At 42.3% G+C, this 24,900-nt stretch overlaps 1 protein-coding gene and 1 long non-coding RNA gene across 6 annotated transcripts; one reads left to right on the top strand and one right to left on the bottom strand.

Annotated features, from left to right (window-relative positions):
* Positions 1-224: 224 nt before the first annotated feature.
* LOC148400702 (uncharacterized) lies at positions 225-24,691 on the bottom strand. Its single transcript, XR_015857452.1, has 12 exons — positions 24,400-24,691; positions 24,234-24,307; positions 20,384-20,540; positions 16,490-16,600; positions 12,573-12,679; positions 8,615-8,733; positions 5,186-5,243; positions 4,211-4,277; positions 1,853-1,909; positions 1,281-1,574; positions 1,025-1,092; positions 225-859 (listed from the first exon to the last, which is right to left on the bottom strand). It is a non-coding gene; the product is annotated as an uncharacterized LOC148400702 (long non-coding RNA).
* On the top strand, positions 289-10,479 carry LOC148400703 (ribosomal protein S6 kinase alpha-2-like). 5 transcript variants are annotated; one of them, XM_088370793.1, is made up of 22 exons: positions 289-406; positions 3,152-3,268; positions 3,368-3,449; positions 3,607-3,687; positions 3,941-4,020; positions 4,178-4,284; positions 4,393-4,430; positions 4,517-4,659; positions 4,748-4,818; positions 5,043-5,131; positions 5,288-5,352; positions 6,030-6,132; positions 6,236-6,381; positions 6,456-6,578; positions 6,863-6,952; positions 7,055-7,213; positions 7,312-7,473; positions 7,553-7,629; positions 7,695-7,812; positions 7,906-7,962; positions 8,280-8,360; positions 8,657-10,479. In XM_088370793.1, exons 3-22 carry the CDS (start codon positions 3,419-3,421, stop codon positions 8,804-8,806), a joined length of 1,971 nt encoding a protein of 656 aa, XP_088226919.1. In that variant the 5' UTR covers positions 289-406; positions 3,152-3,268; positions 3,368-3,418; the 3' UTR covers positions 8,807-10,479. The 5 variants fall into 5 exon arrangements, with proteins under 5 accessions (XP_088226919.1, XP_088226914.1, XP_088226918.1 ...); XM_088370788.1 differs by having other exon boundaries at positions 350-841; XM_088370792.1 differs by lacking the exon at positions 289-406 and adding an exon at positions 1,779-1,876.
* Positions 24,692-24,900: the final 209 nt, after the last annotated feature.

Here is a 24,900-nt window from a genome sequence, read left to right as displayed (position 1 = left end):
GGTCACTTGACCCAGGTAGAGTGCAAAATTCATTCACAGCATAACCTCCCACCCCTTCTTATGTAACACTGCAGCTATGCAAAGCTGCTGATATGACAGATCCGTGCACGTACACGCGCACTGCCCCCCCCCCCCCCCCCCCCGGACAGCGCTGCATAATTCAATCAATCAGTATTGATTTGAAAGATCGATGTCATCCACAGCATGTCACATTTTCCATTGGTTGTTCTGTTCCGACTTGTTTTCCCACATCCTGCTTTCAGAATCATTGCGCTCAATTTTTGCCTCCATCAGAGTGAGGTTAAATGAGAAAGGATGCGATGGGAGACAAACAAGGTGACACCACGTGATCTCGCCAGCTGTTGCTGCATGCTGTTGGGAGGAAGAGGGAAGCGGCAAGAGGAGGGTGAGGATCAACACACGCATGGGCAACTGATGTCAGGCTGCACCTCACCCCTTCTTAGCCAACACTCGATTTAACCGGTTCACCTGTCCTTCATGCGCATAGAAAACGATACGGAAGCTCCGGGATAAACAGTAGGTGAGAAGGCGATTGCGGGTTGTATGGAAATAATGGCGAAATTCAAACGCCACATCGACCGCGTCATGACAGGACAAGCGGAGGAATCGCCTCCCTATTAGAGACACCATCAAATCCGATCGTCCGTGCGCGTTTACCTCCACACGGAGACATGTCCTTTGCGAAGGGAACAGATGCGCAGGTCTGATCGTTGCCATGGACACCAGCACGCGAAAATTCACTGTGAAGAGATGGTTTTCCATCTACCTGAAGAACAAGGCCGCCCGGAACAAGAACGCGACGGGATTCTGTCAGCTGGAGGTGGGTCACGTTTGTAGCCTGCAGGTGAAGTAAACCACGTTTTGATCAGAAAGCATCTCATAATACGTGACGTGTGCTCATGTGCATGCCAAAATTTATAAGGGAAAATAGAGGCCTGTCTGGCACAAATTGTACAATCGATTGGTGCATTGTTTAAATGGCTGTATTGTATTGTATACTTACATTGGTCATTTGTTTTAATGATCCAGCGACATATTTCTTGCTTCCTGTGCATTATAGAGCTTTTCAACCTAAAACATGACAAAGTGAAGACATTTTCACTATTTGTGCAATTTCACACTGACCATATAATTGATGACAATGTGAACAAATTTAACAAGTTACTCAGCAATAGTTTGAAAATTCAAAAGTGTTTTCAAAATATAATAAAACATTGTGTGCGTGCCCGTGTGTGTGTGTATAATACCCATAATATTACCATCAAAATGTGTAGGTATGTTGTAGATCATCTTAATGAGATGAGCTCAAGGTGTTTACAATGTCCATTGTATGGCTGGATTTTCAAAAACTGTTATGCAGCATGGTAGTGCTGTGTGTCCTTTGGTTTGTTGTGGGATGGAATGTGGCGTGAGGTCACTGCTGCTGCTGTGTCGCCAATGTCGTTGCCTGTCCGGGGGTCCAGGACACCTCAGCTGGCCACTGCTTTGCCCGAGAGAGAGGCAGGCGTCTTGGGAATGCACTCAGACAGATGAGCAAACCAGCGGGCAGGCGGCTTGATAGATAAATGGATTCAGACAGATTGATTCAATGGATACCACGGCAAGGGTGGTCTATTTATAGCCCAAACAGATCAGAGTCAGCCGGACAGGGTGGCAGCATGTTGTTTAGCGGCTCACTTTGTATTTTGTTATATAAATAGATGAAAGACATTCATCATCTATAACTGCTTCAAACAACAAAGCATATAGTTAATATTGTGCACTATTGAAATTGTTTTATATGCTGTTGTGAAAGCACTATATAAATAAAGATATTTACTCGTCCATTTACCTGCTAGGTTGTCGGTCAGTGTCAGTAAGTAATATGATGCTTGGATGATTCATGCACCTGCAAGAAAAGGCCAGAGAGGCAAATTTGCATTTACGAGAACAATACCAGGGTTTTAAAATTGTTTCTCCTTGGGCTCAAAGGATCCTGACATGAGCAAGCACTTCAACAACAGTGGCTAAGGGAAACTCCTCTTTAACATGGCGGAAGCATTTAACAACCGCAACATGGGGCCACGGACTTACAGTATATATGAATGGGTTAATAATCGCTGAAGCCAGAGGTCAGCCATCTTACGTTACCACTGTTACTGACAACCTCTTGTGATACACAGAAGTTAAGTTTCCTTTTTGCATATCATTTTGCCCTGATGGTCTTTGTAACCGGAGTGTTAGTCCATTTAGTCCATGCATGAGGCTGACAGCTGTGATCTGTAGTAGATGGTGATTGAACTTATTTAGATGCTAAATAAAACATTTGTGTTGGGTCTATAGTTTCAAAAGTGTCTATCATCCATAAGTGTTATGAGTTGTTTACCAAATACAAACATGCTTGGTTTTGCAATGTTTCTCCATTTTTAGCAATGTCTTTTTTGTAACTGGTAACTGTCAATTCCTTTTCATAAATACATACCAGGATCCATCAAAAAGTGATCCGTCAAAATGGCATCCAGTTCAGCTTAAACAAATGTGCTATAGTGCAGTTTGGCACGTAATCATATGCTCGATTAAACTGACTGAATAAGCTGAAAAAAGGCTTTATGCTTCACCGCCTGTGTACAATTGAGGTCAATGGCCCTTGATGCATTATTGTTAGCTTTCACCTGGTAATGAAAATTCAAATGCATGTTGGTATTTCATTATGGCAGTCTCACGTTGGGGCTTCAATGTGCTAGGTTTTTCCTTCAAGACATATTCTGATGCAAGGACACACTTAACAAATGGATTCATTATCAGCGGGTTGGACCACATGCTTTTGCTCACCTTGATTTTTTATCTTATCAACACATTTTTCAAAATTCTATTCCTCACCTTTGGAACTTGCACAATGTACTTGGAACTGTTCCCAGTGCACAAAACAAGGTCTGTAAAATTCATGGCTGAATGATTTATGAGGAACACAAGAGCGCTGACCTTCAAACATCTTCGACATAAACTAACATCGACAAAACCTTAAATATGTTTCTGCATGAATTGGCCAAAACTTTTCTTCCAGTTTGCCCTTGAAATTAGTGTCTCTGCAATTCTGCTCCTGTACTTGAACAGTAGCAAAAATGGCTGCAATTCTGTTTTCTTCTACCAGGATGACAGCATACTCAAGGAGATAGACATCAGCCACCATGTTAAAGAAGGCTTTGAGAAAGCTGACCCGTCTCAGTTCCAGCTACTTAAGGTGCTTGGACAGGGATCCTATGGAAAGGTACATATTGGAAATCTGACGTCTCAAACAACGCTCTACCACTCCATCAGTGATAATGTATTACTGACAACGCTGATGGATGAACTTGATCATTTTCAGGTATTTTTGGTGCGAAAGATCAGAGGGGTGGACCGAGGACAACTGTATGCAATGAAAGTCCTGAAAAAAGCCACACTTAAAGGTACGGTTGCAAATGACTTCTAAAGGCCCACTAGAAGTGATTTCAGTGATTTTTCTTCTAAAAATATGAAATACATATATGTTTTAAAATCAAGTAAATGCAATGCAGATTTACCAGAAGGATGTTTATGTCAAATCTCTTCATCTCTCCTTCCAAGTTCGAGATCGTGTGCGATCCAAGATGGAGAGAGACATTTTGGCAGAGGTCAACCACCCATTTATAGTCAAACTGCACTACGGTAAACTCTGTTTAATTCGCCAACCCAATGTTTCAAAGTGATATGTTTTACTCAAAGCTGTTATTTAACAAATTTACTACGTTGGAACAGGCTCACTTTTTCACCTTTTCAACTCTAAATACGTGCTGAGCAATAACACTGTGATTATCCTAAAGCCTTATCGCAGTTGTTAAGCCCCGATGTGTCATATCTGGTGTGTGTGTATGTGCATGCGTGCGTGTGTGTGTGTGTGTGTGTGTGCGTGTGTGTGTAGCCTTCCAGACAGAAGGGAAGCTCTACCTAATCCTAGACTTCCTCCGTGGGGGAGACCTTTTCACTCGTCTATCAAAAGAGGTTAGTTTGGTATTTGTCAGGTTTAAACAATGTCAAGCCACGTTTGTGTAGAACACAGATTTAAGAAAGTTCCCAAGACTATACTGTAGCATATTTTCTCCCTGCAGTGTCACTGCGTTGGATGTTTTTTGATATGTCTTTTCTTTTTATCTTCCAGGTGATGTTTACAGAAGAGGATGTCAAGTTTTACCTTGCAGAATTGGCTTTGGCATTGGACCACTTGCACAGCTTGGGAATCATCTACAGGGACCTCAAACCTGAAAAGTATAAGCACATTTCTTTTGCTGTCTCAGCCAATGGAGGTTATGTTTATGTGATTGCTCGGTCATTTATTTTTTTGATTGATGTATCAATTTTCATCTTTCTCGACAGCATTCTTCTGGATGAAGAAGGACATATAAAGATAACCGGTAAGTACATCCAAGTGTGCCTACCTTGACGTTGTTGTTTTTTTCTTGCCCCTCCTTCTAAACGTAGACAATTTCTCCGCCACCAGACTTTGGTTTGAGTAAGGAAGCAATCGACCATGACAAAAGAGCGTATTCCTTCTGTGGAACCATAGAGTATATGGCGCCAGAGGTGGTGAACAGGAGGGGGCATACACAAAGCGCTGACTGGTGGTCATTTGGGGTATTAATGGTAACATTTGTTTGTTCTTTTAGCCCTCTTGTTGTACATTAGCACCAAGTGCAATTTGTTCTGAAGAGTATTCTTGTGTGTCTTGCAGTTTGAGATGCTGACAGGATCGTTGCCGTTCCAAGGAAAAGATCGTAAAGAAACAATGGCCCTTATTCTAAAGTAAGATTAAATCCTCTTAGTCATTGAGCGTTTTTCTTAAGTAGTGATACACTTAGTATTGTTTTCATTAGGGATGAGAATAAATTAGTTGATTAACTGACTGTCAATTGGAATTGACTGTTAATAAAACATGTCTCGTAATAGAAGAGACAAAATGAAGCACACAAAAGAAAAACATGACTTCATTTATGGAAAGTTGAATGTTTCTTTTTATGTTTTTGAAGGGCCAAATTGGGGATGCCGCAGTTCCTTAGTCCTGAGGTGCAGAGTTTATTAAGAGCGCTCTTCAAGAGGAACCCTGCTAACCGTCTAGGTATTGTGTACATTAAAATCATTTAGACCTTCTGTTATGATACTTTACATTTACCGTGTGATTTAGTCTAGGCTCCAGGTCTCGGCTGGATAGACTTCAACTCCCGGCAACCCTGGAAAAGAAACAAAAACATTACAATAAATGTGTGATTCACAGGTGCAGGACCTGATGGGGTGGATGAAATCAAGAGTCATTGTTTCTTCGCATCGATCAAGTGGAATGTGAGTGCGCTGACATTTTAGTATGCAATGTTAAGACATGCAAATGTGTAAAATTGTATGATGCACGGTGACTTTAAAAATGTTTTGTATATGATGACCACTATTTTTATATGATACGTAGCTGTACACTACACGCCGCAGCTAAGAGCTGGCCACTAGACATCTAACAGAACCATTTACCTCCCATTTGTGCCAGTCCCCCAAATTATATTGTAACGTACTAATCCTATTAGCTTTAATGGCCATTCTAGTAGGGATGTTTGATCATCTGTGAGCGAGGTTATAACCTTATAAATCTCACTCAGCGAACTCTTTGCCGTCACAATTAGCATCACTAGATTGGACAATAAAGATAGTTTTATTTGATGTCTATTGTCGACCAACACTGAGACCAAGTGGCTGTGACAGTCAGGCACCCTTTGTTCAGTATAAGGCTCAGTGAGGCATTTTCTATTAAGTAGAGACATCTATAGGAAAAGTGAAGTATTACATTTTTTATTTTTATTAATTGAAGGGCGGTGGTGTCAGGTGAGAATAAAATGAAATGTATTAAGATAAAAAAAAAACAACAACAATATATGTATAATAGAAACCCATTATACACTGTCATTTTCAATATTCAATTTCAGGGTCAAATGTGTCATTGTGCTTCTAATTTAATTATTGTTTCATTTTAGAAATTGTACAGGAAAGAAATTCGGCCACCATTCAAACCAACCGTTGGAAGACCCGAGGACACTTTTCACTTTGACCCGGAGTTCACCTCCAGAACACCCACTGGTAACCACAAAACATACTTATGTAGTCACATTTTAAACCAAAATGTGTTAAAAACCAAGGTGTCTGCTTCTGCATGTGGTCTTGTACATCTTTGCCAATGTAGACTCTCCTGGCATCCCACCCAGTGCAAACACACACCAGCTGTTCCGTGGTTTCAGTTTTGTTGCCACCAATCAAAGTCAAGAACCAAGTGTGGCCAACGTTCTGCCTGCCCGCCAGGAGGGCAACACCATTAATCCGATTGCAAAGGTACACAATTAAGACACACCATAACCCTCTCAATCTATTATCACAAATAATCATGCATGTGTGTGTGACTGTAGCATCTCCGAGGTGATGTGGCCTTCAGTGACATTTATGAGTTGAAGGAAGAATTAAGCCAGGCAACCAACTCAGTCTACAAGAGATGTCTTCATAGAGTGACTGCTGTGGAATATTCAGTGAAGGTAAATATGGGGTGGGAATTCAAAGGTGTGTGTATGTAACTATGCACAAAACACTTTCTTCTGAAAAACCATAACATGAATGTGTGACTGACAATCAAAGCATCAGTCTTTCACTTACCACGAGAGGGTGCCAGCATACCACTTGTGGTAGCCATAATCATCGTCTTTAGATTGTGGCCTTCGAAACAGCTTTCTACCATCACAAGAAATATATTTGCAATATAATTAAATATGAATAAATTGTACTTTTTGTGGACATGCTGATGAGTGATTCTGATTTGCAGATTATTGAGAGAGGAAGGAAAGATCCATCTGAAGAGATTGAGATTCTTCTAAGATATGGACAGCACCCCAATATCAACACGTTGAAGGACGTATGTGAAATCTGAATCTGAATTGACGCAACCTATAATTCAATTTTGGAGTTCTTTTTTCATTACTTTTACATTAATCTGTGTGTATGCTCCCATCTTTAGGTGTTTGATGATGGCCAACGTGTGTACCTGGTTCAGAATTTGTTGAGAGGAGGTGAGCTGCTTGACAGAGTTTTGACCGTGCCAAATTTCATAGAGAAAGATGCATCCGACATCATCTGCACACTGACCAAGACTGTGGAGTATTTACATTCCCAGGGGGTAAGATTAATGCAACAGCTACAAAATATTGCTTGTTTGTTTCACTCCTTGGAGTGATTTTTCGAGAAAATTCCAAAATGATTATATGCCTTTTTCAGGTTGTGCATAGGGATCTGAAACCCAGCAACATTTGCTACTGTGATGACAGAGGACTCCCAGAATGCATCAGGATATGCGATTTTGGTTTTGCCAAACAGCTGCGAGCTGAAAATGGCTTACTGATGACCCCATGTTACACAGCAACGTTCATGGCACCGGAGGTAAAATTAAAGTAAAGATATACGTAGATGAAACACTTGGGATTCTTTGGCCATGCGTTTTTGTCTTTTTCGTGGGCAGGTTCTAAAGAAGCAGGGTTATGATGCTGCTTGTGACATTTGGAGCTTGGGAATCTTGCTGTACACCATGATTGCTGGGTAAGGTGACAAGTTCCTGCAGTGACTTCAGTGCCCCTAATCTCACTCTCCTATGTCCCCTTAAGTTTCAGTCCATTTGCCAGCAGTCCTGAAGACTCAGCAGAGGAAATTCTCGCTCAAATTGGTTGTGGTAAATTCATCATCAGCGGAGGTAACTGGGACTTGGTGTCAGACGCTGCCAAGGTTTGTGCTGATTTTACATCCATACACAAACACTGCTTCTATTTCGTGGGTCAATCCAACATAACTGTGAATGTGTCTGTATGTGTTCAACAGGATATTGTGACTAAGATGCTCCATGTTGACCCCCATCAGCGCCTGACTGCCCCTCAGGTAATTTGAATTTTTCACCTCAACCACTACCAAATAAAATGACAAGACCATTTAGAGCTATATCAACAATCAACATTTCGATTACAAAATACTTCTCTTATAGTGAAATCAATTCAGCATTACCTTTTAAAGTCAGATTTTTTTTTCTCAGGGGTATGCAGGTGTATTATTCCCAATCGTGTGACTGTTTAGTACATTTTGTAATATATAAAAAAGCACTGAAAATGATTTTGATTTCCTCTATCACAAATATGCATGTTTGTTAGTGTATTTATAAGGTGTTGAAATTACGATGAAACTTGTTTTTTTCTTTTTAGGTCCTTCGCCATCCTTGGATTGTGGGGAGAGACCAGCTCTCTGATAAAGTCCTCAAAAGACAAGATATGCTCACTGTTAAGGTAGTTCTTATTTTATGTCCTCTTATAACAGCTGAGACCCACTTCAAACATCAGCCCAGACAATATCAGTTTTTAGTATCAGCCTGATAATTAATGGCAAATACACAACTCTATTTATAAATTTGTAAATCTGACTCTAATGTCAATGTCTCACCAGCCATAGACCTCAAAAGCCAATTTACAGTCACAGCTCAAACTATTGTGTCAATATGCAGACGCCATGTTTTTTGTGTCCGTTAGGTGACGCTGTTTACCATTTATTGGTGTTTATTATGTGCCTTCCTTCCGTCCATCAGGGAGCGCTGTCCGCCACCTATTCAGCCTTGAGGCGTTGTACTCCAGCTCCGGTCCTAGAACCTGTTCAGTCCTCCAGCTTGGCTCAGCGGAGAGAAATGAAGAAAGTTGGGAGTACAGTCATTAATTCAGACCTTAAAGAAAAGGGGTAGATAAGGCATTATAATGTGATTTATAAATAATTCCCTAAGAATAACTCTTTCATGCTTGCCTCTGGAATTAGATGTCTAAAATTCTGGTTCCAAATACTATAGTTGCAGTGGCCTTTGTCAAATGTGCCGGTTTGCTCACAGTTGCCATTTTAAAAGAGGACACACACTGGGCTCTTCATAAGGCACAAATGCATGCAAATGCAAATACAAATGCAAATGCACTGCGCTGCATACAAAGAGATGTTTCAAATATTTTGGATACTTTTCAGCTTCAGTATGCTATATGAGTGAGGAAATGATGTAGAACATCTTGTACCTCATATGTGTCCTGTGAAAGTATATTTCTAATCATTAAAACCAAATGACATTAGACAAATCATGCTTTAATAACATTGACAAACCAGTGTTAAAATACATATTTCCAAGGAAATCTCTTCAATGTGAATGTTTTACTATTGTTTGGTCTTGTATGGCTCAGTATTCAAACGTGTAGTGAGCTGCAGCTTAATCACCATCCATTTGGTTCAGTAGCTGACCTGATCTGATAGGCAAATCAATAAAAGTAGCCACTCAGCATTTCATGCTTACTTACTTCAATTCACACTCTTTGCTTCGGTAAATGTATATATTTCAAAGTGAACTGAGTTAACGTCACCAGTGCAGTAACAACAAGCTCAAATCCTTTGATGGTGTATTTGTGGTTGTCCTCCTTAGCTGCAGTTTAGGACCCTTACAGTCCAAAACAAAAAGTAGTCACTCCTGTCTCATGGACCATGTAGCTGTGAAGGTATTACATTCATCCAACTGGTGTCGTGTTGCTTTATGACATTGTTACTCGGCTTACAAGTAGTCAGCATGGCTCGACAGCGAGCACCACATTCATAGCAAACCTTTTTAGAATGAACCAACCTGAAATTATTCTGTGATCAACGATTGCTGCCGTTTAAGCTTCTGTTTGCTTGTAGCTTTGAAAGCCAAATAAATGAGTGTCCAACATTTCTATGTAAGATGCTAATTGCACAAGGTAAAATTGAAGCTGTTTTTGCAAATGAGTAGCACCCTTTGCTGTGCAGTGAAATGTAGTTCAACATTCACACAATAATCATCTCTTATAAATACAATCGTAGCGATACATCAATGCTGTTGTAGTCACATTTTCATTATACATCCGTCAGACATAGTCGTAGGTACACCAGTGCAATCTAGTGATATCTCACCGACCCCAAGAAGTGGACTAAAAATGTTTATGGTGGAAAAATATGATGAATAAAAATATTTATATATTCTTAGATTGGATGCCGTTAGATTGTGCCAGTTAGTGAATACAAGAATCTGAATGAAACAATTTGCACTGCACAGTTGAGTCAGGTAGCATAAAGTCGGGTACGACTGATATGTTTTATCAGTCAAAACATGTTTGAGGTAACGCTGTATATATTGTTCATTTATTTAGGCTGCACATATGGTTGCACTAAATCACCTGGACGAGGTTCAGTTGTGTATAATGAATGATGTATAGTGAGGAGCAAGCATTGAGACTGTAAATATTGTGCGGGCAGAGTGTACATATTATATTGTATCATTCATCCGTTTATGGGTGTAGATACCTGGCTAATCATCTAAATGGTTGGTTAACATGCCAAAGTTTTACAAATAAAAAATATGATTGCAAATAGTAGAATTTGTCTTAATTATGTCTCTTCATATGGATTTGTGTGTTTGTATGGTGAGTCTTACAGAATTAGGGATGGGCGAGTGCCGATACCAGGTGTTGGTGCTGATATCAGTATCAGCCATATTACAATCAGGAACTAGAAATAAAGAGATATTGGAAAATTGATGTATATTTCTTACAACTTTAAGGAAATTGCTACATTGGTTTACAGTCTTGCATGTTCTCCCGGGCCCGCGTGGGTTTTCTCTGGGCACTCCGGTTTCCTCCCACATCCCAAAAACATGCTTGGCAGGCCGATTGAGCACTCCAAATTGTCCCTAGGTGTGAGTGTGAGTGCAAATGGTTGTTTGTCTCTGTGTGCCCTGCGATTGGCTAGCAACCGGTTCAGGGTGTCCCCCGCCTACTGCCCGATGACGGCTGGGATAGGCTCCGGCACACCCGCGACCCCCGTGGGGACTAAGCGGTTCAGAAAATGGATGGATGGATGGTTTACAGTCTATATGTCTCTCTTTAAAATAATACATCATTGTTTTAAACAATGCTAAATCCTACTCAACTGTTAAATTAAATAAAAAACTGAAAAATACCATCTGAGGAAGCAACCCTGCACACATGATTCAACTTATTATTCCTTTTTTTTTTTTAATGGAAGGACATGTTTTCTGTCATGCAAATGTCATAATACCTCAAGTAAAATGCTACAGATTGCATTATAAAGAAAATAACTTTTACTTATTACTATGTTCGACACCTTTTAGCATGTGAAGCCACTAGATGGCAACCAGTAACACTCTCAGGACCACATTTCATTTCCTTGCAAAAGTTCTGTCTTCCCTGCCAAGATGCCTCCCAAAAAAAAAAAAGAAGAAAGTCTTTAATTTGTATCAACCACCAGGCTCAAACTTGCTTCCATAAAAGCTTTTAGCGGGCTCTGAGTTGATGTGGCAGGTGGGTGTGGCTGGCTCATCAAGCCTGACATTTAAGTGCAGTAGTGCTCCAAGCGAACGGGAGTGGAGGATATGAGTAGATAGAGATGACAAGGCCCCCTGCGAGGATGATTGCAGTGGAGTGACAAGGGGAGAGCAAACAACAGAAGGTGTCGTCAGGCGAGGGAATGAAAGGCAAAGGAAGGGAAAAGGAGCTTGAAGAAAAACAAAAACTTTCAACCAGTAATTAATCCAAGCAATGCCTTTCATATTCTCGATGTTAATTCCATATTTATCTGACCGAATCTGGTTAAAGGTGCGCGTTACTTATATCGCTTTCTACTTTTAATGTCCTGAATCAAGTCCAAATCGTTTGTTTTTAGGATAGTTTTTGTTATTTCTTAGCTATTTTTGATAATTATTAGTGTATATTACTTAAAGTAAGCTACATAAAAGGAGAAGAGAAATGTTCTTGTAAATTCAGTGAATTTGTAAACAGTTCTTGAAATTAGCTAGCTCAATTAAGAAAATATAACGCATTTCCAAGGAAATACTTCTTACGTGGTAGAATGTTTGGTTTCTTTCTGGTTTGAAGACCTGTTGCAGTCTTTAAGGGCCTACAAATTCTAACCTTGAAAAAATCTTCACCTCTCAGGCAACATAGTTTATGCCCTTAATATTCTAGTGTAAATCTGGACAGTTACTCATTTTGACAGGGATGCAGATCCCACCACCTATGGCAGTGATACACACACACACACGCATGCACACACAGAAACAGTGCCACGAACATCCTGTGGCACTGAAGTCAGACCAGCCACTCGGACATTCACCGAATCAGACGTACAAATCTGCAACAGACGGATGGTGACAAAGAGATTATCACCGTGACAGGAGAAGTCTGTGCAGCTGTGGGTGGTGACGGAATCTACAGCGGAGTGGGGGTGGGGAACCTGAGTCTTTGTTCATCGTTACATCGGTTTCATCCATCACAACCAAATCCATGCTTGAAGTTATAGAAACAAGATGAGCCATCTACTGCAAATACATCGGTAGATACACCTGCACAACGTGGGTTCTCCAATTTTTGCCTTCGCTGTCCACCATGCAAATTTCTGCAAGTAACAATGATATTATTTCATAGCCCAAGCACGGAAGCACTCACCAGTCAGAGGATAAGTGACATTGTGCAGAAAGTCAATTAATCTTTTCAGTGGGAAGGCCTCCTCACCCTTCCCTCCATCCACCTGGCTTAAAAGCTTCATTTGCCTCCTATGGAGAACAGATACAAACACCATTAGTGAGATGATAGCTGTATGGGGAATGGCGCATCTCACAGTTGGATGAGCTGAGACACTATAGCCCACCTTCACACACACATCTCAAAAAGTGTCTGTGCAAAAATAGGTGACTACATCTTCCGCGTGGGCGACCTCAAAAAGGTTCTGACTTGATTATAAAAGGTGTGTAACTTTTAAAACGGAAGTCTGCTTGGAAGCGCTCTGAGGGGCGGCAGACAAGGTGGTCTTAAGTTAAGACTTGCAGTCTAGTGCAAAGCTTTTATGAGGGGAGACCATTATTTCAATATCTGAGCCCCCGCTCAGATACCCCCCCCCCCCCCAACCTTCCGCATGTGTCACATGCGACCCCAGCTAGATAAATGGTACTCATATGTGTTTACGTGCACACGTTTGGGCGTGTGAAATGCCACTGAGCATACAGGCTCTGCTCGACTGAGCTCGGCTGGCTATCGGAGCACAATTGGGGGTCTCCCTGTGTGAAACAGGTCAACACACATACACACACATAGAAACCAATAAGGAAGTTTGGATGAACACGCATAAACCCTACAATATAATCAAAGGCTATATGCAAATCCATTTTTTTGCAGAAGCATAGAAAGATGCTTGAATTGATTGCAGTATCTGTGTGGTTTTTGCTTGACATTTCAAGTCCGGACTCCGGCGAAGTTTTTACACAAACAATGTATGGGCAAAGGTTTCTGGCATCCCCGCTGTTGTCAACACAGGGGGCTTCAGTTAGGTTAACAAAGTTGCAGCCGGAAGAAGGTCAAACTGGAGTGGTGGGCAGCGGGGAGCACAAGCAGGCTACGCCGGGCTGGAAAAATCAAGGGCTAGCCCAAAACATGAATGCTACTTCGCAACAAGTGCTTGGAAACTTGAAGGAAAGTTTAAGACACAGCTCAAAAATTCACACGAATATATTTTGTGCTACGTGTTCAGTGTATACCCAAGATCCTGAAAAATGTGCAATGCAGTCCAAAAAAGTACATAATTCATTATTTCCCACCACGGTGTAGGGAGATTTGATTTGAGGCATGTGCGAGCTGGTTTGCTGTCATGATGTGTAAACAAACATTTTGTCCTAGTTGGACCAAACAAATTTGGCATGATTCCATTGGTGCTGGTGGTGCGTGCGTTTGGGCCACAGCGGTAAACATACAGTACACACGCATATTTTACATGGACTAGGCTGGCATATGTTTGTGTCGCAGCCAGGGGGATAGCATTCTGTTGCTGACACTGGGCCTGTCTGCCTGGTGTGTCCCTTTCTGCACCAGTAGAGCTGGCACAGCCTCCTGCCTCTGCCCAGCCCTCTCGCAAGGCGCCAGCTGGGCGCAACCGGGAGAGGCCCTCCGGAGAGAGGACGCAGGTCAGCTGTGACAGTGGCGCACGTGCATAAGGACGGAGGTTTGCGCCTCACTCTAGAGGTGTTCAGCAGGATTGCAAGATAGACGTCGCCAAAAAAATCTATCCTAGCTGATTTAGGGTTGCCTTAAGGCAGAATACAACCTGGCCTGATTGTTAGTCAATCACCGAGCTGGCATACTTTTTAGAACCCCCGTCTACACATACAAAATACCAGTGACTTTCTAAATAAGAAAAATAACTTTAAAAAAAACTAAAACTAAGGATGAACTTAAACTGAACCTCTGCCACTTCGCTATAAAGCTTTATGGGTATTATTGTCTGTCAGCTAATTGATTAACTAAAAAAAAAAAACCAGCCAATATAGCGATAAGCTATCTATCATAAATAATACAAAGCATTCATCATCACATTTCGTCCACCAGTTTATTTGTACTGCATCGCTGCAGTAGTTTCTGTGTACACATGGAGATCTAGTTTGATCCTAAAATGAATTTTTTTTAGATGACTTCCTACCAACGTTTTTGCTAATCACTCACATTCCTAACAATCCGGGATAACATTGGTCGCAAACAGCAGCACAGGTGATGGCAGAGAAGCAGGGACTCCCCTCACAATGATTCCATTTATTTCACAGCTTAGCCTGCGATTAATCTCTTTAGTGACAAGAGGGTGAAACAGTTAGTCACAACAAATATCGCAGGCTTCTAATGTTATGGATATGTGCTAACCCTGCTGGCTTTGAGGAGACCACCTGGTCTCTCAGCTCCTCCTTCACTCCTCAATGTTGTCCAAACCCGACAGAAGCTGCGTTGACATTGCAGGGCCTCGGGGCCGCCCTCTAAGCTTAGGAATCAATGGAGAAGGCATTACACCATGAGAGCACAAGGGGCCTGAACACACCCTCAGCACCCTCTCCTCCCGACACAGACATGGTCGCGAGGACCCCACCTTGGCCCTGGCCGTCTATGGACGCCAGCTCTCTGGCTGGGGCGGCCTGGCACAGCTGCACCAGGAGCCGTGCTGTCACGAGCAGTTAGGGTGACAGCCACTCACACTTCATAATGTCCCTCTCACAGGTCAGCGAGCGACAAGCTGGGTCACCTCGCTCCAGCAGGCAGCCTCAGGGGGAACAGAATGCCCCCAACCTCCACCACTATCGCTACTGCCCCCCCCACACACACACACATACACCGCCCTTCAAAGCACCCCATCCATATAAGAGGGGGCAGGTGGAGGAGAGAGGTGTGCTGGAGATGCAGGAGTCTCTCAGATAGGGTCAAGTCTAGGGTGGACACCACAACACCACTGATGGCAGTCAGTCTGGGCTGCTTAGATGGTCCAAGACCTCAGAGGACATAATGATGTAGAACAAGTCTGTATCATACGCTAACTGTTTCAATCCATTGAAAGTTGGAAATTGAAACAACGATGTTAAAAAAAAGATGCTGTGCTCAGCAAAAAAAATCTTTTTCTTAGCTCATATATCTAATAATAAAATACATTGTTGAAGAATGCCAGAACTTCAAAAATAAAAACTCCAGTGACAAACAACTATTTGTGTTAAAGTTCGCTAGTTCGCACGCTCACGAAACGACAAGTTGAGCATGTGATTTGAGGACATGGAAGCTAATTGGACGCAATGGCTGCTTTTGACTTCAGCTGTGAGCGAGAGGCCCTCACACCTCATTCGCATTATTCAAACAGTCACGCCCTGAGAGCGAGAGCACCGCTTAATTCAATGAAGGTGCGCACACAGCCACTGAACAATGTGTAGCAATTAATTGCGCCTGCCCTCCCACATCTGGCGCTGCGGTGTGACCCCGCCTCTGCTGCGCCCCCGTGTAGCCCAGGCCACGGCAATTTCACACGTAGAGGACCCCAATGAAACGTGAAGAGGATACGAGGCTTTGTTAAATTGCATTAAAGTGTTTAAAACAGTAGAGTCGTGCCTCCGCTCCCATCTCATTGCAGAGGAAACAAAGCAGGAAGTGAACCCAATCACTTCCACAAAAACGCACGCAAGATCCTTTTCCATCAGGGGAACTTTGCGTCATCATGCGCTCAATAATAAAAGTGCACCTCAAGGAGAAAGATGAAGTTGATGCCGATATGGGATGACGAATTACATTTACTCTGTTACACCCTTGGGATAAAGTGTCCTTGTCAGATGATAGTTTTAATGCAACATGCTTTTTTACTTTTACTCCAGTGTTTATCGGAAAGAAGACATTTTACTTTTACTCCATTACAATGAGCAAAATTTTAAATGACAGCATTGATAAATGTGAGTATTGTCCTGCTATTTTTCTACATTATTTAAAAATAGTCACATTACTCTAAAATAACCATACTTGTATACTAACTTCTCTAATAACCATACTTGAGTACAAATTCTGGATAAGATACTCACCTTTGCACCAGAGCAATTGCCGGTTCTCCAGATTCCTGTACAGTTGGAATTACTTTAAGTCTTCATCTTCACTTTCGTCGTGGATCACTGAGTGGGTTAGCTTCACTGAATCTGTAAACACAGCAATCGTAACATCAATTACTATCAAACAAATTGTCAATAGCAGTTCTCAGAAACAGCCCTGAGCACCATTACATTTGTATTCTTGTAACGTTATGACTCAATTCTTGGGATTGTCCAAATTCTTTTTTTTTTCTCCCAGTTTAGCAGTATCAGTCATCTGTGGATTTTGGACGGCTCACTGGCTTTTCAAAATTTTAGCTACGCATACCCCGAATCATGAACAGCACCACCTCTGTCTCTCACTCAGTGTGCGCCACTGTGGCCGTCACCCCGCTTCAGGGCTCTGGAGATATTTCGGACATATGTGGGGAATCAATCTAAGAGCACACTGAAGAAAAACATGGAATGTCATTGAGCAATAAGTATGAAGCCTGTCAGAGGTGGAGCTCACAGCACAGCCTGCGGCCGTCCGGGCCCCTCGCAGTGTCCCAGTGAGAGGACTCATCAGATACCCCCCCACCCCACCCACACAAACACACACACACACACACACACTCACACACACACACACACACACACACACACGCAAATGTCTGTCTTCACAAGAACACATCATTGACACAATACGTTCCACATCTGACAGACACGTCCTCTGATCATAACAGAATTATAACACTAGACCTAAAACCAAAACCAAAATGTGTGACCCTTCAGGGTGTGATCCATCCATCCATCCATCCATCCATCCATCCATCCATCCATCCATCCATCCATCCATCCATCCATCCATCCATCCATCCATCCATCCATCCATCCATCCATCCATCCATCCATCCATCCATCCATCCATCCATCCATCCATCCATCCATCCATCCATCCATCCATCCATCCATCCATCCATCCATCCATCCATCCATCCATCCATCCATCCATCCATCCATCCATCCAGCCATCAAAAATATTATAATGATTTCTTACTGTTGTGACTGAGGTTCACCATCAGGTCATAAAGGTAAAATTCGTTTGGTGGCTTTGAAGGGGCAATGAGGAAGGGAGCGGCCCAGCACAGACAGACAAGTGAAGGCAAGCAGAAGCGGATGCAACAAGATGTCACAGTTGATGGGTCATTACACCCAAGTAAGCATGCAACACTAGCTTGGCCCTCATCACATTCTCTCTTGTTTTGTTTAAGCACTCTAACAAGGGACAACTACATTTCTCACAATCCTCACCCTAATTGGTGAACTTACGCTCACTCACACAAACATGTTTAGGTCCTATAATGAGGTTGGCTGTTGCATATCACATCAGGGCATAAACCGGCACAAATCAGGTAAATCTAGTTAGAAGTGCTCACACTTTACAGCACATGCATGCGGGATTCGTCTCACAGTTGCGCCCCATCCTGTTGCTCATTATCATGACTGCAAGGCTGCATCTGCATGAGGGCATCGAGGCCCCGCAATTGATGGCACATCAGCCGGTCCGGGATGTGAGCTCAAAAAGCGACACTAATCTACAAATCCCAGTGGTGTGAGAGTTTGATGGTAAAGCTCAACCATTAGTTGCTTTAAGCTCACATATTAGCTGGCGACAACACACACAGTGTCCTTCCTGGAGATGAGTCAATTGCATTGAGGGATGCATGCAGTGAGATGGTAAAATGTGCTTAGAACTTCTGATGCATTACATTAAAAAAATGCACAGTTGTGCATATATCAGGGAGATAATAAGATGTTTGAGATAGAAGAGCATTTGTGGGTGTGGTGATGGGGAATATGACACACAGAGTGGGAGGATTTGATTTCAAAAGTGAAGTCAACATTCGATACAAAAGTGGAACTGGAAGAACTGCTCCTCTTTGAAGTGAAAGTTTTTTTTGTAGAAGTCTCTGTAACTAGAGTGATGTTTTTGTGATTATGTAATTGACACCTAATGATTAGATTGTCTTCCTCAAAATTGAGGGGGGTTCTGGGTTCAAATATCAGGTTAGGCCATGCAGTAAGAACTGTAAAGAAATTAAATCGGTTTTGCCACATTTTTTTGGATTCACTTCAATGGACATTGTTCTGCTCTTTATGGGGTGTATGCAACCCGGGGCAATATAACAGCGACACATGAAAGATATATTGAGCATGTATTTGGTCTCAACTCCTCAATACGTTGCTGTGATGTTAGTCACTCTACACAGAGGATAAAGAATACCTGCCTGTGACTAGTGATATACATTCTGTCTAAATGTGTTGCTCCAGCATTTGTGTTTAACTAACTGTTGCGTCAACGGTTGTAATACTGCGACAGAGATGTCATTTGTTAGTCCATCATTCAGTTGGTTTGAATACACAGTATAATTCTCACATTTTAAATTTAGTTTGACAGTAAATGTCAAGACAGCACAATGAAAAAGTTTTAAGCAACTGTTTGATTTGTTGTTTTTGTCACAGTTGTCATTTTGACGTAGGCCAAAAGCAACCTTGACCGAGATCTGCACTGCACTGCTTGTGTACCACCCCCCCACCCCTCACACACACACACACCCTGTTTTCCATATAAAAGAGAGTATGTGCTAACAAGCAAATGTTTTGTCGCACAAAGTAAACCCATCAGTGCATGCAATCTGCAACAATTGGAATAGAAACATTGCCATCCAGGCGTGAGCATCTCCATCAATGAAATAAAGCAACCTATTTTAATGTTGTCAGGAGCGTAACCCAGAGGGAGTTCACATCAGCTTCCATGTGCACATTTAGACCAGCGAGTGGAACTAAAACCTGGCCCGCCAACCGACGCGCTTTGCCTCCATCGGTAGCGGCACTAACAACCAAATTAGCCATGCGCACGCAGGCGTCATCGTGCAGAGCTGATATTGGTGAGCTCCGGGGCCCAGTAAGCGGCCCTGGGTTCGTCGTGGTCCAATGGACCGCTGAATTAAGACACAACTATGAGCCATCACGCAGCCTGGACTCCACGGTGTGAAATTAGACTTGGGTGTGAAAGTGGAAAAAAAACAAATAGGCGTGAGGTTGAACGGCGCTATCCAGATTCCTCGCCTGTCCCATTCGTGCACCTCAACACTGTCAAAGTGAATAAAGAAGAAAATTGTTCATGTTCACATTTGTGTCGCTTTCTCGCTCATGACTAATGTGCCATCTTTGACTCGGTTTGTTGAAATACTCTGCTTTAACCCAAAACTGAATTATTAAAAGCATACACATGTGTCAGGAAGGATAGGATCAACAGCGAAGTGCTTTGACAATGACAAAGGAAATCAAGTTTTTGACTAAAGTTGTTTTAAACCATGGCAGTTGCAAAATAGCTTTCACTTGTTTTTTTAGATGCTGGTTTGCTTCTTGAACATTTTGTCTCAGGACACTTTACACATCACTTTTAAAAGACTAACTAAGCCCCAACTGTTAATAAAAAGATCATTGGGGAGCAGGAGGGGTAGATGAATACTAAATGTCTAAAATTATTTGTTGAAATCGTTGGTCTTTTTTTTTTTTTTGGTTAACCAAACTGCAGTAAAGGTGCATGAATTAAATTTAGCTCAGGATAAATAGAATCATAAAGTTTTTGTTTGCCATATTAACAGCGCATCCACACTTTGCAGAGGCTGCTTCCATGTTGACTGCTGAGAGCCTCCTGTGCATAGAAACCATACCAGCACTACTTGATCCATCAAACACACACGCCCTCCCCCAACCCTCTCTCACACATACACACAGACAATGGGAGCACTTTGCACAGACACATGCATGAAGTAGAAACTCTCAAAGGAACAACACAAGCAAGACACAAATATACACATCTACTTCCTGTTTTCACACTACCTTAACTTGTAGCTCATCTGAAGGTGGAGATTCCAGTAGCACGATGACAACTTCACACACACATTCAGAGTGCAGGGTTTGATAGAAGTCAACTTGTTCTGGCAGAGAGGAGCAGGTCTGCAGCTCTCTTGCAACACCAGGCCTAGTTATACTCAGCCTGTTTGAGGTACACTGATTACACACTGATATTACACACACACGCGCACACTTAAACACGCACACAGTACCTTCACTGCAGGGTATGTGTAAACTCACCATGCAGAATCAGGTCGCTGCATTAAACACAAGCATATGCTAGCAAGAAGTCTTGCTATGATCTTGCACACAGTCCTCCACAAGACTGGGCTTCAGTACGCTACACTAGTCGGTGTGTTCCACTGCATTACATTGGGCAGGGCAGGCTCGTTCGTTCCCCTCGTGTGTTGCCCCCTGTGTGTGTGTGTATGTGTCCGTGTGTGTGACGACAAGCGCAGGCCCCTGCGAGAAGTCTGCTAGGCTAACGTCGAGGCCTCCTGCAGTCATTGGTGTGAGAGCCCATTTTCACAGTTCACAGCCGACCTGCTAATGGCTGATCATTCATTCACGCTCCGTGTTGATTGTGCAGGCGGGGGGTTGGCCAATCGTACACTTCCGTAATGTGCCGTACGTAGGGGGATAATCGGTGAGGGCAATAAGCATGCTAATGATTCATTGGCCAAGAAAATTGAGGTATGATGTTCTGCAAATGGTTGAAGACTTGCTAGGTTGGCTTTGAGCTCCATGGTATTATGTACTTTTTTTTAAGGGAAAAAAAAAAAAAAGAAAAATGCATCTATTCGTCAGTCCGTCATCTATCAGGGTTAAGTTGATTTTGGTCCCTTTGCGTAATAGCATAATGGGTACTTATTTAAAATGATTATGTTAATTCTTGGTGCACTAGACCGAGTGCAATAAAGGCAAACAACTCTCTTTACATATAGAGGCAGCTTGCCTCAGGCACTATGCGGCCGCAAACATTGAGAGCACATGTGACTCCATGTGATTAGCAGCCCAATGATGATAAAAAAAATAAACTTGCGTGTGGTGAAATGCAAACTGGCGGAAGGCGCCTTGACTTTCTCATGTCTTGTTTGAGTCAAGTGCTGTCAGGCATGCCGCTGATGTGAAACATGTTGCATCTGTCTCGCTCACAGGTTTTTCACAGCACATTAAGACAACCTTGTAGAATCACTCTTTGAGATCACACTGCATTTTCTGTGTGACTACACATCTTTAGCCCATGGAGGAGCTCAACGCCGCTGCACTGTCCATCTGGATATGCCGCCTCGCCCTGCAAAGTTCACTTTGGCCAAACATGACAAACTTCCTCAACTAGATTAGATTAGTCCGAGAGGGAGCGTGCGGCTTGCGACTAAGTGCTCTCCAGGCTAAAAAGAGAGTAGTAGAGTGCCAAGGAAGCATAATTAATGTCCTTAATTGGGCCTTTCATTACAGTGGAGACTGATAGTCCACTCATAGTGGCTGCAGGGCCACTGCCATGTGCTGATAATGACGTGTAGCTAATCATACGCTTGCTGGCCTTTTCTACATGTTCCTCCTCTGCACTGGGTCCCAACCACTTTTAAAACAACTCCCATTATATTGGATGATAGTTAAGCCTTGATTGATGTATAACAGATTTAAACCTTGGTCAGGGGGATTTCTAACTCCCACTATATTTTACTTCGGCATTGTCCCGTTGACATTATATGGGCACTGAAGTGGAAATCTGTGATTTTTTTCCTCCAATCATTTTTAGCCTATTTCCAGTAAATCCATGTGTGTGAGCAAGTATCGAGATTAAATTTGATCAAAATCAGGATCTATTTGGTCTTTTTGATGAGCAGTAGTATCACTCAATAGATTACAAAAATATTTATATATATTGTATAGATACTTTTAAGAATCAACCCTCTCTTTAGAAACACTTCAGCTATGTGCATGCATTTATACGCCGTCATATCACAAAGTTACATAATTACAAAAACAACAAAAATTATATGTACACACATCTAAATTCCTAGCTAACCATCTCCCTATACTCTATTTTTGAATAAATATTATAAATTAATTGAGATTTGATACTGAAAATTAGGCGGGGAAAAACATAATATTTGGTTAATTATGAAATTTTATGCTTGCTCGACTATTCGTTTTAGTACAGTGACGCATCTTACCAGCAGGGGGCAGTAATGTACCGCTGACAGACTTTCTAAGAATTTAAATGGTCCACATTAATTTACTCATCACATGAAAACACGTGCCTTTATGAAATTTCTACATAGTTTGTGGGTTATAATTTTTTTGAGTGGGTTCATTGTATAAATGGTAAATAAATCCAGAAATGAAAAATTATGTGTGCTCTAGGTATCCCATTAAATTGCTGACTGACGAGGGTCACCAACTCCAGGAAAACAATGAGATGGAGGGCTCTTTTGTTTCATGTAATTACAGGCTAATGAAGTCAGGTTGGATTAATTGGCGGTGATACACAAAGGTAGACAGACTTGACCTAGTCAATGTTCGACTTAATGAGTATTTGTGTGTGGTTGGGTGTGTGTGTGTGTGGGGGGGGGAATATAGAGTCCTCCCATTTAATAGCTTTAGTTGTAATTTAAATCCATGTTACAATTATATAGACACAATTATTTTGAATATTTGCAGAAAGTAATTGGTCATTGATTATCATGTTTTCTTTTAATTAGAGGGCAGTTCAAATTATAAATGTAACAAGCTAAACTTTCACTTACAATAGACTAGGTAAGAAAGAGCACTATGTTCCTTGGCTTACACGCTCACATTGATGGAGTCGTAGCCAACATGAGGGAGAGACTGACACACTTTCCTCGTTTTCCCTCGGGCAATGAGCTAATTAAAGAGGGTCCCTGGTTTTATTTACTGTCAGCTCTCGGCCCTTGTGTGTGTATTTGTGTGTGTGTGTGTGTGTGTGTGTGTGTGTGCGCGTGTGTGAGTGTGTGTGTGTGTGCGCGTGAGTGTGTGTGTCTCAGACTGATCGCAATCACACCAGTTTAGTTAGGGCCTTGTCATCTTGCCCACATTCTGCCAGGGGCACAATGATGGAGCTACTGCTGACCATTGCCCAATCTACAGCTAAACAGAACTCTTGGTTGAGTATCACTACAGACATGCAGAGAGGTGCTGGGGGTTAAGTTATCACAGTAGCCTCAATATGGTAGACATAGCAACACTATGCCCGATTCAAAAAAAAAAAAAAGACAAAATAGGGATGATGCACCTTTGGGCTTACTATAGAAAGTGGACCAAATGTTAGGAAGAGATCACTCAAACAAATGAACTTGATTTAGGATTCATAAGAAACACTGTAGAGTGACAAGCCATGTGCTGCCTCCAATTAATCATGCCAGCCTAAAACAGTCGGGTAAAAAAAATAAACCACCTTGGGTTTAAAAAAAAATTGACCAAATCAACTATTTGTGTTAATTGGACCCAGTGTTTTCTTACAAACATCTAAAAAAAATAGATGGTTTTACACAAATGAACCCAGGGACAACATTTAAATCTACTTGGGAGTGAGTCTGAATGTGATTGGTTAATTCTCAACCATAGCCAGTTACAAAGGTGGGTGGAGGGGGCGGTTGGCTGTTCCCAGTTGTGCAACCTGATATATTATATATATGTATTATTTCAACCTCTTGAAAAAAATTAATTCAATTGAGTTGTGTAAGTTACTAAATCATGGCAGAAAAGGTTTACAAGAAAACATGGGATTTCGACTGGGCATGTAGATCTTTTCAAACCCATCCTGTTTCAATGGAAAATGAACATTATGTAAGGAGGTTAAACCACTTACAGTAAATTTCCATTATGAGTTGACAGTGGATGGTCATTTGTAGGTGGACAGCCCCCCACACCAACTACACAGTGCTGTTGATCAAACAGAAGCTGCAGTCAGCCACTAGCTACAAGCTGATTCAAACAGTACCTCAGCAGGTTCCTCTTTGCAGGGTTCCACTCACAGCTCCATTTGTTGGTGACAGCGTCGCTGCGGAGGTGACACACCACAGCGACAGGAGCGGCCCACCCTCCAAACTCAACATCAACATCCACTCTCCCGATGGTGGCACCCCGGTGGGCCCCCCGTGGTTTTGAGCACGTCATTCTCAGGGAACCCCAGGCACACTCTGCCACATGTCTCGGCAGTCAGAGAAGAGGCGGCTGAGTGATGGATGGATGGACATGTAAAGGAGGCTTTTACTGAGGACTCTCATTATGTGTTGTGTCTGCTGCTAGCTCTTGTGCTAGAGTTGATTCTCCGAGTGACCCGGAAAGCGAGGCGTGGCCCGCACAGCTGTGTGTGTAATTAATGCACACAACAAGAGGTGTGTGCGTGTGGATGCACGCAGGGCCTTACCAGCTTATTACAACTAAACGGCGAGCTACGGGAGAGGGCGCCGGGCAATTTCCCACCAGGCCTCGTCAGGAACAGCGGGGGAGGAGAGCCCCGCCGCATCAGCTCA

This window comes from Syngnathus floridae, chromosome 3 (genome assembly GCF_059516105.1).
Source record: "Syngnathus floridae isolate MCC-2025c chromosome 3, RoL_Sflo_1.0, whole genome shotgun sequence".
In the NCBI taxonomy this organism is placed as follows: Eukaryota; Metazoa; Chordata; class Actinopteri; order Syngnathiformes; family Syngnathidae; genus Syngnathus; species Syngnathus floridae.
The sequence above is the reverse complement of the archived record's forward strand: the minus strand, read 5'-3'. Positions and strand labels throughout refer to the sequence as shown.